The 19,762-nt window shown below is 33.7% G+C and overlaps 1 protein-coding gene across 2 annotated transcripts in view; it reads left to right on the forward strand.

Moving 5' to 3' along the window:
- KLHL1 (kelch like family member 1) overlaps nt 1–19,762 on the forward strand; it is a gene marked incomplete at its 5' end in the record, with an annotated part of 314,402 nt that overhangs the window by 214,342 nt on the left and 80,298 nt on the right. For both annotated transcript variants that reach the window (XM_084879715.1, XM_084879716.1), the window contains one exon: nt 8,651–8,837. In XM_084879715.1, the coding sequence (XP_084735841.1) occupies nt 8,651–8,837 (187 nt within the window). The remainder of the gene's footprint in view (nt 1–8,650; nt 8,838–19,762) is intronic.

Consider the following 19,762-nt stretch of genomic DNA (forward strand, 5'->3'; position numbering starts at 1 on the left):
GTTTTCCTAATAGTACTGAATGCAGTCTCTTCAATTGCTTTCCTAAAGATTTGTGTCAAAGAACTTTCAGGATCATCATTTTCTTCTTACCATCAGAATTAATGTCTCTGAAATAAAACAAGAAAGAAGCGGAGGAAGAATTTTCAATCTTTCTTCTAGCACCAGGTACTCTTTACAGGCTTGTGGTTGTTACTTCTGGACATGGTGTGTAGGCCACTGACAGATATGTCACTTCCAGGAAGGTATACTTGAGGATGACCTTTGCACTTAGTCCATTACACTTGTTAACTATAGTTAGTTTATGGGCATTACCTCCTAACTCAGTGAAATTTCATTTTGGGAAAATGCACAGAAAGGCAAGATCACACTGAAATCATAATTAAATTTTGTTCTTTCAGGATGGTTTGAATTTGGGTTATGATTTGAGTACCTCATTTAACATATAATACAATTTCAGGCATGCTATACATCTTTTGAAAGTAAACAGCAAGGCAAAGACAAACGCCTGCTAATAATTTTATTCTAGAAAAAGATAAATGTTATTGATGCATCAATATTATTGATGCAACAATATGGTAATGTCTCAAGTATAACATCACTAAAAACAAATACTGGTCCTTAAAGTATCTTTGTCATGTAGAGTATAATACAAATATATTCCAAAAGTATTCAACAAGTTGAAAGTTGTTACCACGTGTGACTCAAAGGTTGAGAATGCCTTCAGTTAATTCAGTGCTACAGATTAAGCAAATCTCTGTATCATAAGTCTAATGATATCCTCCCCAAACATAAATGTACACTTTACATTCTTCTCAGTTTGTGTCTGTGTCTGATTCCTTGCTGAGATGGCAGAGATAACTTACCAAAGACTATGATCTGTGTTTCCCAATTAGAAATGTGTTTGTGAATGATTAAAAAAAAGAATAAACACAAATAATGGTCCCTCTGATGAATCTGCACACATTTGAACATGTTATTTTCCAACTATCCTCTTGCAAAATAAAATCACAAATAATATAATTTTATAAAAATATACTCTTCCAGATTTCACCTTTAAAATTCAAATAAATACAGTTAATATTTAGAAATGATGCAACTATATATAAACCAATAAAAGCAAAATAAAAACTATATTTTTTATTGGTGACTACTAAGTATAAGCAATACAGTACAAGGTCATGAATTGAGAACATCACAAATCATAGTCTTAAATCTTAAGCATATTGATTTATATATGAAAAGATAAACTTTTAAATGTTCATCTAAAACAAGTTGAGTAAATAAAGATTTAAAAATCACGTTAAAGATGTAACAAATTGTTCATGTGGATGATAGCAAATAGAACAGACTTTCTCAGAGTACAAGGTTGGTATGGAGATACAATAAGAAATGAACCTCAACTAGGTGCTTTAAGTTATATTAAGAAATACAAGTGTAATGCAAGAAATTAAAATTAGACAAGATAGTAAATTTTGAAAGCTTATGATTTAAGGTATTATGTGGGAATAGTCCGAACATTTTTATGATTGTTTGTACCACATAAAATATTTCAAATTATTAATCTTACTTAAAATTTCAAAGAAGAGTTGATAAGAATGTCAACCAGTAAGATGGCTTTTAGAAAGGAAAGGAAATAGTGCACAAGATCCCAAATCATTTATATAATATAATTTTGCTATTTACTGTGACTGGAAATAAGCATACCATCAGCTGGATATGGAATAAATCACTTAAAATATAAATATTTGTTTGGTTGTTAAGCAAAGATATTCCTGAAAGACCATATACATATTTATGAAGATGATTAATTTATGCAAGTAATTTAAGATATAATATTGAATATATTTTTGCCTATACATTGTATGCGTTTAAACTTTAATAATGAATACATCATTTAAGAATCCTATCTAATAAAGAGGGAATATGCTAATTGAGTATCATGCCCTCAAATATGGTGATGCTCACAGCTACAAGATGGCAGCACCCAGTTTCCTCAGCCCTTCAGCCACCCAGGGCCAGCCCTCAGCCACCCAGCCACCCAGCCACCCAGGGCAGGTATGTGGTGCGGCCGGGCCGCCCCCCGTCCCCTCAGCCCTCCAGCCACCCAGGGCCAGCCTGAGGCGCAGGAAAGCCTCGATGGTGGCTGCCTGGCTGATGTCTGAGGTGCAGGCAAGCCTCAGATGGTGGCTACCCAGCTGCCCAGGGCCAGCTGAGGCTTGTGCTGCAGCAGAGGTAGCAGCAGAGGTGTGATGGGGTGTTGTCTTCCCTGACTGCTGGGTCACCTCCTTCCTGAGAGCTCCCAGACTGTGAGAGGGGGCAGGCTGGGCTGAGGGTCCCTCCCTCCAATGCATGAATTTTCATGCACCGGACCTCTAGTAATAGTATAATTAAAGTAATTGGTAATTCACTTAAATAGTTAAGGAACAATTTCTAGCAGCCTATAACCCTGTTAATGATACCCAACAAGAGTTGCCTGATTTCTCCTGATTTCCTATAAGTTTATGACTAACCATAACTAATAAACCCTTAAGTGTCTACACAGATGACATTTGATTAAAGTCTCATCTGACTGATAAAAACAAATTGTGCCGACTATGACCTGAGCAGTTATGTAAGTCTTCAATTAAAGAAAAGAACTAAAACTGGACTCTTAGAATTGAGTCATAACTTAATATTACACAGACATGGCTTTAAAAAAAAAGGCACGATCTACTCATATTAAAGAGTATAATGAAACATGGAGTAATGTGCACTATTATTGAGGGTTAGTGGATATCTAATATGGAATTGTATTATAGAATTTTTGGTATGTTGGTCTGAGAATGTTGAATAATATCTTACAAACAATAAGTATATGATGCATGGTTTTGAATATAGTGTAAGCATGAACACATTAACATACGTGTTCTAAGGGATGGGAAGTGGGGTGAACTTGAGTAGAATAAATTAGTGATGAGAGAGGCTGCAGACATCTGGAATCTGTTACAGTGCCTGGCACATAATCAGTGCTGACAGAATGTATGTATGTATGAATGAATGAATGAATGAATAAGTAAATGAATGCAAAGTCTAGGTAGGGGTGTCGAACTCAATCAGAGAAGGGGCCAAAATCTAAAATCCAGCCTAAATCGCTGGCTGAATGGTTTACTGAACAGTCATAAACTGACAATTTCATAAACTGACAGCGGAGTGCAGTGATGACAGCGCAGTGTGGGCCACATTGCAAGGCCTGGCGGGCTGGATTTGGCCCGCGGGCCTTGTGTTTGACATATGTGGTCTAGAGCCTACTTAGAATTCAATGAATATTTTCAAGCAAGGAAGAAGATTGCTTATTTCATTTTTAGAAATTCTGAGTTTTCAAAATACATATGAGTCTGTAAACTCATAATAAATAAAATAAATAAATAAATAAAAGTTAATCATAAATGATAGCAGCATTAAACCTATTTCATCTGTTGCTAATAAGAACTATTATTTCAGTTAATTTTATGAGCTCTATTTGTTTTGATGTCATTATTCTTCTCTATTTGTACTGTCAACCTAGCCCATTACTTTTCCTTTTAGGCAATCAAATATTTCTGTATTCAGAATAAAATTAATGAACCTGCTCCTTATTTCACAGATGGCTTCTTTTTGTTTTTACAAACACTTGAGCAATAATCATTCAGCTGTACTGATGCAAGCTTAGCTTGTCAGGAATTTGTGTTTGTTTGTTGTTTTTAATGATAGCACTGAAAGAGAAAACAGAAACTCTACTATATCTACTTTTCTCACGTATTTGAAAATAGATATAATATCCTTAAATAATTTAGCAAGAATAGTGATTTTACCATAAAGAGGAAAATATATATATATATATTCTGCCCTAAGCCAAAATTATTTTCAACTAATCTTAACAGGACTTTAAGTGTATACCAGGTTCTATCTACTCATATTTATGAGTTTTGTTCAGGTTTCAGACTTATAGTCTGGCTATAGTTCAACTATTTATACTGTTCCAGTCACAGCCTAAACTCAGATAGAAACTGAGGAAATACTGTGAGCATTGGTGAATCAACTAACTTATATTGCCAAATTTTCAGTTCACTTGTCCATTTTTCTCTGATTTCAGAAAATCTATCTGAAAGGGAGTAGATATACAGAAAACTATTCTAAGAATGAAATAGTTCATGTTTTCCCTTGAGAAGTGGGTGAGCCCTACCTATGACCTCACCATTTATTGTGTTGCTACAAAGTTTTTTGATAACTGAACTTTCTCCTTTCACCAGCACCTTACACTATTAAACAGACTACTTAGCATTAAGTGCAATCATGTAATGTCTTTAAAACTGCTTAATTAAAATACCTGATAATATTTTATTTTTATCAGATCTATTTATAATACGTTGACTTAGAAATTCATTTTTCATTCAGCTTACTGCATGTAATACTTTATCTTTCATTTTATTCATTTTGCCAAGCAGAAAGTTTGAAAGAATATGTATAAAACTGTCACTTGCTCTCTAAGGACTGTCACTTCTAGTAAGACTCAAATTTGTTTTATAGATTCAAATTCTGTAAGTTGATTTTTTTTATCACAATACCCAGTAGCAAAACAAAACTGACATATTATGCAATAACATGGAGTATATGAAATTTTGTCACATTCACATGAATATGAGAATGTTTTCATAACCTTGATGGCCCAAGGATATAGTGTTAGAAGAGACAATATTTTCTTTTGTCCATAGTAAGTTTCAATTTATATTTCCCTAAATGTTTATTCACTATTGCATTCCACCTTTCCATGGATTCCATGATCAAATGGAATGTATAGATGTGTTTTCTATTCTTTGTACAGATTCTGTTCATTACTTGTATTTCAAATTATTCCTTTACCAATTACTTTTATTTAAAAATAGCATGTAATAAAGATATTTTCTTATTTATTGGCGTGTTACTGAAACATTTGCTTAGTAACATTAATTTATGACATTTTAAAAAGGTTATCTATAATCCTAATTTTTATAATGAAAATATTCTTTTGATGTAAAATTGGAGTTGTATGCACTTTATATAATAAGAATAGGTTGTGTAGCACAACTGAATCCATGTATTTGATTTTGTTTGCTTATGATGATAAAGTAGTTATTTATACTATTAAGTATCTTCATATGTAGATTAGTATAGAGAATCATTACAAAATTATCTCGAAGAAGTACATTCTTTGACATCTTATGGTAATTTATACACGAAGAAGAACAAATTTGAATTATATGAAAATTTATTTTATTTTATTATTTGGAATTTGGAAAAATGTGAAATCTAGCTACATTAATACTGCATTCCATTTTGATGAAACAATAGTTTTAGAATCATAATTTTCAATATATTGCAAACAGTTGAAATAAATTCATCTAATTATTCTTAGAAAACTAAACTTTGAGGACTGTCTATGTGTAAACACACAAAATCAAAACACTCATCAATATTTTCATGTAGTCAAATATATTTTAAATATATGGTTCAATTCCTTATAAATCAACACATTATTTGTATTATAATAGCAAACAGTGGACATTACTAAGAACTATTGTTTTAATAATTGCACTTTTAAAATATATTTTTATTGACTTCAGGGAAAGGGAGAGGGAGAGAGAGATAGAAACATCAATGATGAGAAAGAGCCATTGACTGGCTGCCTCCTGCATGTCCCTCACTGGAGATAAGCCCAAAACCTGGGCTTGTTCCCTTGACTGGAATCAAACCCAGGACCTTTCAGTTCCCAGGCTGATGCTCTATTCAGTGAGCCAAACCAGCTGGACTTTATTTGTTTCTAATCAAAGCAAAGTTAGCGGTAAAACCAGTGGAACTTAAAAACAATGTATAAAAAGAAAGAGTTTTAATGCACACATTTGTAAAGAATATATTTATTCTAATCAAAACTGCGTAACATTTCTAGCAAATGGAATGTTCTGACAAAGTAACTGTTCAGAGTTCTAACTATTTATTGGTAAATTATTCTGATTTTTCATATTAGTCAATGCTGAAAATCATACATAGGGTTCTTATATAAATTTCTTGACCATGTTCTATTCTGCAGTTACAGGTTTGTGCTGTAACTCATTGATCATTATTTAATCACAGAAAAAAAGTATCAAGGTTACAAAGAAATAGAGCATATTTGTAAAGTGACTGCCAAGTATCAACCTCTTAGAATTGTATGTACTTTTACTAGTTAATACAACTTATACTGCCCTTCACATTGAGCCTCAGGATTTTTTTATTTTATTTCTGATATATCATCTAAATGACAAAATATTCTGAAACATTATTTGTTTGTAAATGGTGAATATTTTCTTGAGTTATAATATATAATTAATTTAAATAGTAGTAGTTGATGATTATTCTAAGTTTAAGAATGTACTAACAGTAAAGATATTGAAAAACTTTCAAGGGCATTTATTTTTGGAAACTGAATTCTGCTATGTTTATTCCTGATTGCATATGGCATTGGTATGTAGAATCTTTAGAATAAAATGCAATGTGTAGATAACTATTGTACAAATAATGTACAATATAATGTACAAAAACTTTAATATATTTCTAAGTAGTATACAATTATTGAAACAAACAATTATTGATACTTTTATAAGTTAAGCAAAAAGCTGTCACAATAGTTCAGTTTTCATTAAAAATTGAAGAATTTTTAAAAAACAAAACTAGTTTACATTTATATATATATTTCAGAGAGGAAGGAAGAGGGAAAGAGAGATAGAAACATCAATACTGAGAGAGAATCATTGATGGGCTACCTTCTGTATGTCCAACACTGGGGATTGAGCCCACAACCTGGGCATGATCCCTGACCTGGAATTAAAACCTGATTATCAGCTTCATAGGTAAATGCTCAACCACTGAGCCATGCAGGCTGGTCTGTCTCTTATTTTATAGAAAGGAGAAATATTTGTATTAATCTTGGATCATTCCAGAAAATTTAAAGACAATTCCAGTTAAAAATCAGCTCAGTCATTTTATTATTCTGACTTTGTGCCTTATTTTAGGATGGAACAGTAATCCTAAAAATGTTGTCAGAGAGATGATATAGACACTAGTCATAATATAATAAGAAAGATATACTTAAAAATAATAACTTGAAAGCACACAATAATGAAGAATTCAGTTTTTTAAAAAAATATAGAACTTTGTCAAATGATTAAAAGAATACAAAAGTTAATATATTTAATACAATGGTTTGTTAATAAAATGAAAAATATTAGTTAATTATAGAATACCTTGGTTATTTTATAGAAATAATACAAATCTTAATTTCATTTTGTATAGCTCCCATTCCATAGTTTAAAATAAGTAATTCATAATATATTATCACTATGCATGCATCTATGAACATAGAGTAATTAATTTTTAAAAATTATTACCATGGGACCCAGAGTCAAGTCCCTACCCACCCATGTGCACTCAAAATCATGCAAGACCCAGATCTGGCCAGAGCCCCCCCTCCTCACTGTAAAAAATCAATAAAATAAAATAAAAAAATTAAAAAGATTCATTTAAAAATAAATAAATAAAAAGACTAAATAAATTAACTTAATTAAGGTTAAATTTATAGCATTAAAAGTAATTATTTAATTTTATACTGCCATCATATATTAACTCACTCACTCAATAAACATTAGTGTTCAGATGAGGTACAATTTTCTACCAATGTAGCAGAAAAGGTCAGTGAGCTAATGTTAAATTCTTTAGTAAATACTCATTAATTTTCTAAATCTATGTAACAGATTTAATTTCACTCAAAATGATATATTGATTCATTAAGAAAGATAACGTGATACTTAAAGAATTAAGATAAAAAAAGATAATGTAATGAGCAATAGAGGAAGAAGAAAATAAAGCATACTACAGATATGTTCAAGGAAATATACACAGAAAAATTTGTGGGGATGAAAACCTGGAGCGGCCAAGAGAGACATAATGTGACTTAAAACTGCTGCTCTTTCTCTGTTGTTCTCTCAGGTGCTGGAGTTTTCTAAATAAATTCTTTGTTTCACTATTAGAAACTATTTTTTGTGCCATTTTTTGAGTTGTTTTCTAATCTGCGATGGATTTAAAATGTACCTGGGACATCTTAAAGGAAATAAATAAATGCAGGGTGGGGCAAAAGTAGGTTTATGTGAAGCACAGTTTATTCTTGTATTATTATTTATTAATGATTGTGTTATTTTCCATATGAACAACTGTAAACCTGCTTTTGCTCTACCAGTATTTATGATAGGATTGCTAGGAACTAATTTGCTGAAAGTTACTTTTTAATTTCTTTCACCAGACATGTTTATGGCCAAGACAGGAAGTATATTTGATTTATAAACAGCTCTTGTAAGAGAAAAAAAAATGGAAAAGAGATCTCTAGAAGGTTCTTTATACTATGTCCTAAAGTGATAATAAAAAAAAATTGAATGGATAACAATATCCATTCTGTTTCTTTTAGAATTTTACTTATATTTATTTGTTAATATAATTAATTCTTATTACATTCTGTATACCTCTCAATAAAGGGGTAATATCATAGACATTAAGCTTCTAATTTTAACTATTGATGTCATATGCACATTTCCATAAAGTATTAACAGCATTTGTGTGCTTTTTACAGATATTGGCTGACCTAGAAAACCACGCATTATTTAAGAATGATCTGGAATGTCAAAAGTTGATTCTGGAAGCAATGAAATACCATCTACTGCCAGAAAGAAGAACTCTAATGCAAAGTCCAAGAACTAAACCTAGAAAATCTACAGTTGGAACTCTGTATGCTGTAGGAGGAATGGATAACAACAAAGGTATATAAATCTAGATCTATGTGTAATACATACCCTATGTCATACCGTGACACAATTTGAACATTGAAATCTATATAATGTCAACAAATTCCCATAAAGTTCATTTTATCCGTTAAGATTTAAGATTAAGGGGACAATTAGAAAACACCTCTTATTTTTAGTCTGTAGCTGCTGCCTCTGCTTCTTATTCATCTTTAAATCCTTTAACTCTAATGCATTATGTTCAAATTTCATACAAAACAAAAAATAGGGGATTTAAAGCACAGGCCAAATAGATTTTGGACATATTTAGAACTGTATTTCCATTCTTAGTAAAGAAAATGTAATGTCACCAGGTACTTGCTTGTTGAAAGTAATTTTATGTAGAAAGTTTATGCTTGTGAGAAATTCTGAATTTCACACAGAAGCCAATCAAATAAATAAACAATTACAAATAAGTGTAAAAATGTGACAGTTATAACTTACAAATTTAATAGGTTTAATAGTTTTGGCCTGCTGACTGAGGGGCTTGGGTTCGGTTCCAGTCAAGGGTACATGCTGAGGTTATGGGCTCTATCCTTAGTAGGGGGCATGCAGGAGGCAGACAATCAATGATTCTGTCTCATCATCAATGCTTCTATCTCTTTTTCCCCTCTCCCTTCCTCTCTAAAATCAATAAAACATATTAAATAATGATAATAATGTATGCAATTAGAAAACAGTTTAATATCATCAATAGGGAGTGATGCATTCCCATTTTAGTCTTAATTGACAGATCTTGTAGATATTAAATGCTTTTAAGTAGTTTAATTTTTTTTTCAAAAGTCTAACTCTTATTAACTGGGATGTTGATTTCCAATAATTATCATATTAAATGAGTATTAAAATAATAACATATAATAAGCATAACCATCACATTTAAAGTGTACATAATATGTTGCTGTAAGAACTACAAAAATGACATTAATCTCACTTCTTTGTTCTCTCTCTCTCCTTCCCTGTCATCCTGTGTCCTCCATTTCTCTCCTTAATATGCACTATTACTTTAAGTCTTAAAGTTTAAAAGAACATGTCAGAAATTTTGAGAGAAAGGTATAATGGTTTAAAACCCTCCTTTTTAAACTGTTAAAACAGGAAACATCAGGTACAAATCTGACTGAGAAGTTATTAGAAGTTATACTAAAATTCCAAATATTTTTTTCAAGTTAAGAAAATAAATATTAACCTATATCTACCTTGTCCTTATGAGAGTGATAAACAACAAATAACATGCGCCCCATGACATGATTAGCCATCTCTTAGAGTAGATGGATGCAAAGGAAACTCCATATTGTTTTCCACAATGGCTGTAACACTCTGCATTCCAACTACGACTGCTCTGGGTTCCCTTTTCTCTGCATCCTCACCGGCACTTGTTTCTTGATTTATTGATGGTAGCCATTCGGGCAGGTGTGAGGTGTTCTTCCATTTTAGTTCTAATTTGCATTTCTCTGATGATAAGTGGCACAGCATGTTTTCATATATCTATTTCCCATCTGTACATCTTCTCTAGAGAACTGTTTATGCAAGTCCTTTGCCCACTTTATATTGCATTGTTTGCTTCCTGGTATTGTATAAGTTTTTATATATTTTGGAAATTAACCCTTTTTTTAAAGTATCACTGACAAATATACTTTGGGTTCCCCTTTCATTTTGTTGATGATTTCTTTTACAGTGCAGAAGCTTTTCAGTTTCATGGAGTCCCATGTGTTTATTATTATTTTTTTTCTTCTTTTTTTCCTTTGCCCTAGGACAGAGGTTGGCAAACTCATTAGTCAACAGAGTCAAATGTCAACAGAACAACAATTGAAATTTTTTTGAGAGCCAAATTTTTTAAACTTAAACTATATATATAGGTAGGTACATTGTTATTAACTTAATTAGGGTACTCCTAAGCTAGCCTTTGCTAAAATCTCAAGGGGCCAAAGAGCCACATGTGGTTCACGAGCCACAGTTTGCGACCACTGCCCTAGGAAATATATGAGCAAAAAATACTGCTATGAGAGATGTCTGAGATTATATTGCCTATGTTTTCTTATAGGGTTTTATGATTTCACAACTTACATTTAAGTCTATTGTCTATTTTGAGTTCATTCTTGTGTGTGATGTAATTTGGTAGTCTAGTTTCATTTTCTTTTCATGTACCTATACAATTTTCTCAACATTATTTATTGAAGAGACTATCTGTACTACATTTTATGTTCCTGCCTCCTTTATCAAATATTAGTTGGCCATAGAGGTGTGAGTTGATTTCTGGACTCTTTGTTCTATTCCATTGATCTATTTGCCTGTTCTTATGAGAGTACTGCTGTTTTGATTATAATGGCCATGAAGTATAGTTTCACATCTTTTGGATACCTCCAACTTTTTTAATCATTTTCAAGATTGCTGAGGCTATTAGGGGTCTTTTTTTCATATACATTTTTGGAATATTTTTCCTATATCTATTAAATAAGTTATTATTTTTTAAAAGATATTTTTATTGATTTCAGAAAGGAAGGGAGAGGGAGAGAAAGATAGAAACATCAGTGATGAGAGAGAATCATTGATTAGCTGCCTCTTGCACACCCTCTACAGGGAATCAAGTCCCCAACCTACACATGTGCCCTGACTGGGAATCAAACTGTGACCTCCTGATTCTCAACCACTGAGCCATGCCAACTGGGCTGTTATTGGTATTTTGTTGAATCTATAGATTTCTTGGGTAATATGGGCATTTTAATTATGTTAATTCTTTCAATCCATGAGCATATGTGCTTCCACTTTCTTGTATCATCATCTACTTCTTTCTTTAATGTCCTATAGTTTTCTTACTATAGATCTTTACCAACTTTTTTAAAACTTTATTTCTAGGTACCTTATTTTTTGTTGCTGTTGCAAAGAAAATGAGATTGTTTTCTTAGTTTTTCCTTCTGATATTTAATTATTGGTGTATAAAAATACCACCAGTTTCTGGGTATTAATTTTGTATCCTGAATTCACTTATTAAATCTAGTAGTTGTTTAGTGGAGTCTTCAGTGTTTTCTATTTACACTATCATGTCATCTGTGAGTGGTAAGAACTTTACTTCCTCCTTCCAATTCGGATGCCTTTTATTTCTTCCTCTTGTCTGATCACAGTGCTCAGGACTTCCAGTACTGTGTTGAATAAAAGTTGTGAAAGCAGACATCTGTCTTGTTCCTGATACTAAGGGAATCGCTTGTAGTTTTTGGTCACTGAGCCTGATGTTTACTGAGAAATGATTCCTCTATTCCCACTTCATTGAGAGTGTTTGTCAAAATGGGTGCTGAGTTTCATCAAATGCTTTTTCTGAGTCTATTGAAATGAAAATGTAATTTTAATCTTTCCTTGTGATGTATCACGTTTATTGGTTTTATAATATTCTGTTAACCTTGCATCTCTAACATAAATCCCACTTGGTCATGGAGTATGATTTTTTTAATATATTGCTGGATTTAATTTGCTAATATTTTGTTGAGGAATTTAGCATCTATGTTCATCAGGGATATTGGTTTATAATTTTCTTTCTTTGTTGTGTCTTCATCTGGTTTTGGAAATAGGATATGCTGGCCTCATAAAAAGAGCTTGGAAGTCTTTCTTCTTCTTGAATCTTTTGGAGTGTAGACACAGCATTTAAATAAATGAATAATAAAAAATACTGGTTGAATTTGATCAGCTTTTGGCTAGGACTGAAAAATAAACAATAAATTAATGTTAGTACAAAAATCACTACACCATTCAAGAACAAAAGCATGTGACTAATTTGAATTTTTAAACATGGTGAATTAATACAATTACTAGAACATAAAAGAATATGAGCTATAGAGTCTAATTAGTTAAGCTGTTTGCCAGAATTTGAATTTCCGTAATCTTCCACATAGCTATTTGAAATTAAAGAAATTATTTTAAAATGAATGTTTATAAGAATTATAAGTGTATTTAATTTTGGCATTAAATAAAACTAAGTTTGTTTATTAATACACTTAACCAGTAAGGTAGATGCTTAAAATAGTGTTATAATACAAGGAGTTTAAAAAGATTTGCTGATTAAATCAGGAATAAAACAAAAGTAAATTCTTTAAGGATTTTTATCATTTCCTCAACCTGATAAGAATTGGATATTAATATATTTCATAAACTTAAATAAAAATATAATACTTAATATAAAACCTCAAAAAAAAATTTTTTTTTCCTTTTGGTGAAGCAGAAGCTTATAGGACCCCAATGTTTCAGGGTATTTAAAGAGTAACTGGGACATTTTCAAGGTAATTCCATGTATTTCCATAGTGCTTTTATTGCTTAGGAGTATTTTCCACACTTTATTAATTTGTGTTTTCCTGAAATAAGCATTAGTATTTTATCTTGAAATTGTTTTCTTTTTTCTTAAAATTGTTTTCTTTTTTCTTGAAAGGTATTGAAAATGTATAAAAAAAGAAAGAAAGAAAGAAAGAAAGATAGAAAGAAAAAATGATGTAGCACACAAAAAAATTGGAATTAATTTTTCATGACCAATTTAAAGAACAATGTAATACAATACAAAACCATATGGTATACAATATGTGGTATGAGTTTTTGAAATTACCTGTTTATATTATGCCTTAGAAAGGGCAATGTAAACATGCCTTGCTTTCTTCTTTAGCTCGGTGAAAAGTGGGATCCAGATGCTGTTTCATGGGACTGGTAAATTATGGGCACAATTTTCTGTAGATATTATGAAAATTCAGAGCACTGTCCTCTTCTCTGCTTTCTTCTTTTATTCACACTAGAGGCTTGTGCACTGAGGAGGTTCCCTCAGCCCAGCCTGCACCTTCTCACAGTTTAGGAACCCTCGGGGGATGTCTGACTGACAGCTTAGGCCTGCTCCACCTGGGGAGGGCACTGACCAGCAGGAGGAAGCTCTTGCATTGAGTATCTTCCCCCTGGTCATCAGTGCACATCATAGCAACCAGTCATTCCACCATTCAGTCAATTTGCAAATTAGCCTTTTATTATATAGAATATCTATGCATTCAACAATTATGCACATCTTTTTTGTGTCAGGCTCTATGCTAAGAACTTGTGACTATAATGAACATTATTCATATGAACCCTGTCCCAGAGCTGCCAAACTAATCTGTGAAAACAAATAGTAAGACAAATATTTATGAGTAAATGAGTGCTGTCAGAAGGGAATTGCAAGTGCAATCAGTACAATGTTTGGGAGCCGTCCCAGTATAGTGAAAAAAAAAAAAAATAATAATAAGGAAGTGCAAGGGAAGTATTTGATGTTGCTTTTTTTTTTTTTTTTTTCCCCTAGCTGAAATCTAAAGAATTACTAGGCATTCGTTTAGCACATTATTGAAATGTCAGAGTGGTTATGGTGGTAAATTCCAGACTAGAGTTACATCAAATGTGAAGTTTTATTGTTGAAGGAATGTGACATCTTCAAAAATGGAGAGAAATTGTTATGCTGGAGTACAGCCAGTGGGAAAATGAAAGCATGTGAGTGGAGGAAAGATACAAGCATATTTCAGGGGAAGGCTTAACCAGGTTGATTCTGATTTGAACTCTAGAGGTCTTCGAAAGTAGGTGATGTTTCTAGTGGAGAAAGCAGCCTTTAAAATCAGAAAAATGCCTGTTCAAATCTAGGAGTGTCACTTTAAATTCTAGTACTTTATCCTTTCTCAGTATTATATTCTATTTCTGTAAAATTTATGATAATGAAATGAGGTAGAGTATGTAAAGAGACTAAACTATTACAAGTCATTCTAACATGTTTGATATCAAAGAGACTACAGGAGAACTCAGTGACAACATGTGGCTGAACTTCCTAATCATAATATGGAATAAGGTGAAGTCATCCAAGAACTTTGGAGGCATGAGACTATAGTGGTTTCTACAAAATATAGTGAGGTGACAGAGGAGAGAAAATAAGACAACAAGATATTCATATAAGTGGTATTTATATAAATTATCACTATGTTGCATAAGGAAAAAAATTTTATACCAATATAAACAAAATTGGAGAAAATTGTGTACCTCAAAAGCATAAGCATGAATAAATAATGGTGCCATATACTTGCAGTCTTACTAACTATAATTCTATTGGATTAAAAACATTTTTAGGTACTCACATGTTGAGTAGAAAATGTATCTTTCTGATAACTTTGCTAATATTTTTTTTTCTCCAAAATTATTTAAAAATATTTATAGCCTTTCTACTGTCCATTTCTAAGCATTTCTAGGGTTCCCAGATTATCAACTCACTCTTTTGTTGAGAACCTACTAATTTCTAGTCAGTGTTCTTGGTTCTGGTAAACTAAACAGCAACAGTTTCTGGCCTGTTATAGCTTAAATTATCTTTAGGAGACTATAAACAAGCATACAAGCTATTATAGTTAAAGTGATGATGAATTATAGTGAAATATAATATAAAGAAAGGGTAATGGAGAGTCAGGAGAGGAGACAGTGTTGCTATTTATAAAGGTTGGCTGGAAAAGGCCACTCTGATAAGTGAAATCTATACTAATAAAAGGGTAGTATGCTAATTATACTAGGAGAGCTTCCAGACAAATCCATGGTGGCGGGGCCAAGGCAGAGGCAATTAGGGGCGATCAGGCCAGGAGGGGAGGGGAAGTTGGGAGTGATCAGGCTGGTGGGGGGGTGGCAGTTGAAGGTGAGCAGGCTAGGAGGGGGAGCTAGTTGAGGGCAAGCAGGCTGGCTGGGAGGGGGGGAGGGGGACGACAGTTGGAGGCAAGCAAGCCAGCTGCGGGGCGGGGGGGCAGTTGAGGGAAAGCAGGTTGGCAGGGGGGCAGTTGGGTATGAGCAGTCTGGTGGGGGGGGCAGTTGGGGGCAATAAGTCTGGTGGGAGGACAGTTAGAGGTGAGTAGACTGGTGGGAGGGGCAGTTAGGGACTATCAGGCCAGCACAGGGGCCAGTTGGGGGCAATAAGGCCAATAGGGGAAAATTGGGGGCAATCAGGCCAGCAGGTGGGGCAGACTGGTGAGGGGGGGGGGCAATTGGGGGTGTTTAGGCCAGCAAGGGGGGGGGGGCAGTTGGGGGTGAGAAGGCCAGCAGGCAGAGTGGTTAGGGACAATCAGGCAGGCAGGCAGGTGAGCGGTTAGGAGCCATCAGTCCCAGATTGCTAGAGGGATGTCCGACTGCCGATTTTGGGCCTAAACCAGCAGTTGCACTTCCCCTGAGGGGTCCCAGATTGAAAAGGGTGCAGGCCAGGCCAAGGAGCACCCCCACATGCATGAATTTTGTGCACTGGGCCATTAGTATTATATATAAATTTCTATGTAGAAATCCAACCTGTTTCTTTCTAAAATGAAGACTTCTCGACATTATTATAACCAATAAACATCTTTAAAGTGCCATTTTCTCTGAATATTTATATTTTGTTGATATTTAAGAATAAGAGTTGGCAAACTAGCCCACAGGCCAAATCTAGCCCACCTTCTGTTTTGTATGGTCTTGGTTTTTATATTAAATTAGTTGAAAAATGCCAAAGAAAGAATAATATTTCATGATGCATTTAGTAAGCATTTGCATTTCATAAAATTCAAATTTCAGTGGCCATAATGTTTTATTGAGACCAGCTCATTTGTTTACCCATTGTTTATGGCTGCTTCCCCCTATTATGACCACATGGTTGCAACAAAGAGTCCCATAGAAGATACTTTCTGGCTCTTTCCAGGAACCATTTTCCAACCACTGTTACAGGAAAAAGAGACCTCTCTGCGATATTTCTAGAAACTCCTGCTGCCAAATGTCACATTCCCTTAACGCAACTCTAATTTACTGTCAGCTAGAGTAGGCAGTTTCTGTGCATGTTTATAATGTCCCATCATAAGCAACCTCCTGCGCTACCTGCTCATCTGCCTAAGAGCATTCCTTGAGGTATTGAGAGTGAGCTCAGACTGTGAGTGGAGAAAAGGTACAAGTAGACTTCAGTGGAGGGCTTAACAGGGTCGATTCTGATTCCTGGTGTGTAGAAAGCCCAGTTCTTTAAGTAGAGGATGGGTTATTTAAAGCTCCTGAGACAACCCCCAACCTTCTGGTATAGAAGTCTGAGATTCCATTGTAATTTCAATTCCAGCATTACCACTTTTTCTTTTTATACTCCATTTATCTCTTTTTTGGCCAATTCTCACTTTAATTATCCATTTTATTTTGAAAAATGACTTCTATCACTACAAGACAAAACGCAACACGATAGCCTGTGCATGAAGCCAATGACAGAAGTGCAATAATTAATCACCTTTCTGACTTTGAGAGATGTGCCATGATTGGCCACTGATTATGATGAGCATCTGTTATTTGAGTAGTGATTTGTGGACTGAAGAGCTAACAGCAAAGTTTGTACTTTATGCAAATTATGCACAGTTAATATACAAGGGAGGGCAAAAGTAGGTTTATAGTTGTAATACAAATAAATAATACAAGAATTACTAAACAATAACAAGAATAAACTTTGTGTTTCACATATTCACAACTATGCACTTACTTTGCCACACCCTGTACTATAGTAACTGAAATTTGTTGGGGACTGGTGTTATTTAACCAAATCATGGTAACTGAAATTTATGGATAAAAGAAACATGTAAGCCAGGGCTGTCTGTATTTAAGGAGATATTGTAGAATTATGCTGTTTGGTACAGAGATATAGGACTAGAATGCTAGGGTGTAATGCTGACAGAAACTGCAAAGTCCTTCTCGTAGGTACAAGCCTGTAAAGAAACAGTCCTCCTCTGTTTGGCTGAATCAAGATTCTGCTTTCTTCTTGACAGTGTGGAACCAGGCAAGCACAGGGTCTCTGGCTGGGATTAAGGCACTTACGAAACCATTTAGTTTTTAAAAAGAAAAAGATTACACAAAGAGTTAAAAGCCTAAAATGTTTCAAAGTGATATTCTTTTCATGCAAAAGAGAGAAAAGCACTAAGAAAATAGCACTATCCCATTGTTCTGTTTATCATCTTATGGGAGAGAGATGTGAACACTAAATGGAGCCCAGCTAAAGGTATACCAAGTAGGCAGATGGCATGTCAAGGTCACAGTGGCAGTGACTCTTCTCTTAGATAGTAATTGATTGAGTGCACAGGAGAAGAATTAAACTGCCTTTTATTTCTGTATATTTGCATTGTCTCCTTGTTGACAGCCTAGTCACAGCCACAGGTCAGTTATTGATTTTCACTAAGCCTGGTGTCTGATGAGACAGCCCTACCTCTTTCACATGAATGCAAAATGAATTTTTTTAATATACCTAATAATAGGAGACTATTGATAATTTTTTAAAAAGACCAGAAAAGCTTCAATTCTTAACTATAAAAACTTTTTTCTTGAGACTTTTTTTTTATCGAATCATTTATTATAGAGCCTATATCATGGTAATATAATTAACGTGTACTTCAGATTTTCACATATCTAAAATTTTAAAGTTATCTAGCCTAGGGATAAACTCCTGATATATTTCTCTTCTTATTCAAAGGACTTTGCCAGATCAGTTTATCTTGAATTTGCCTCCTTACTCTGCATTATCATATGTATTGTTGAAAGGCAAAAGTGGAAAGTGAAATAAAGAGGTAGAATTAACCATCTTGACCTGATTTTTACTTCCTTAGCTTAAGCTGGACAGGCTGTTCTATCAAGAACTTTTAAAGAAAAGCTTTTCATACTGCAATTCCTCAACTGAGTAGTTTTTAAAGCATTTAACTCAATAGTAATCATTGTGTGGCTTAAGAAAATGATTCACTTAGAATTCTCCCATCAGAAAAGAGCTTGAGCATTTGCAATGAACTGGGGGAAATAACTTAAAAATGCTGTGCGGATTTTCCTGAAGAAAAGCAATAGAATAAAAGAAAGCCTACTCCTTCATCTTTGCCCTTTGGAATGTCTGCCTCAGTAACTCCGTTCAGTCACTTTGGTTCCACTTCAGTACTTCATTTTTGAACTTGAAGTGTATCCTTAGAGATTACCAGTTCAAGGTCATCAGTTCATACAGAGCCCTAGAAACTACTGAAAACCATGAATGGCATCATGTCAGCCGGAGCTGGGTTTGCTGAGCCGGGTTTGTTTTTACAGACACAAAGAATTGCTTTATGGAAAAGATGTCTCCTTACTGGGCCACTAAGGGATTTTCTAGGGAAGAACCATACTTCCCCAAGGATCTTAAGGAAAAACTAAATAAAGTTGAAGCATCTATTTATTTAAAAATGTTTAGAATCAGAAAAAAAAATATGCTCATTGTCAAGTTAAATTTCAATTGTTTATATTATTTCCAGGGAGTCAGCAGACAAGAAAGTTTCAGATCCCAGAAGTCATGACTTCATTGAAAAGTGAAAAAAGGCTCTCTCAGGTGAAAAGTGAATGATCTATCAGCAAAGTTTTCTTTTGTAGCGTCAGCTTCACTAGAAAGAGACGAAGCTCAGTGACTATCTAGGCTGCTAATATTTCTGGTGTCTCTTTTGAAGGTAGATCAAAGTTAAAATTGTAGGTCAAATTTCTCAAAATTTAGCTTACCGATACTTTAGTTTACTTTTTCGTAGTCAGAGAATTGGGCCAAGTCACTCTACATTTTGTAGGTCTTTCGATGAATGTGGATTGAATAATAACTTTGTGTGTTGTAATAAAATGACCACTATATTTATAAATCCTTGAGTACTTAGTACATTATTTTTAAATCAATCTCCCTATGAATATACAGGAATAGAATTACTTCAGACCCACAGGGGGAAAAGCCTGTATGTGTGTTTGTGCATATGTCTCATGCATTCCCGATCTTAATCCTCCAGTGTGTGGCTCTTCTCTGGCAATGAAAAAGACTCCTCAGGGCTAGTTTAAATTACTGCTATGTTAGAGAATCTCAGAAAATAAGAAGTAAACGATTTAAAGATAAGTAGAAGTCATTATACTTTTACCTAACATGT

The sequence above is a fragment of the Pipistrellus hanaki genome (assembly GCF_964339955.1).
Source record: "Pipistrellus hanaki genome assembly, chromosome: 3".
In the NCBI taxonomy this organism is placed as follows: domain Eukaryota; kingdom Metazoa; phylum Chordata; class Mammalia; order Chiroptera; family Vespertilionidae; genus Pipistrellus; species Pipistrellus hanaki.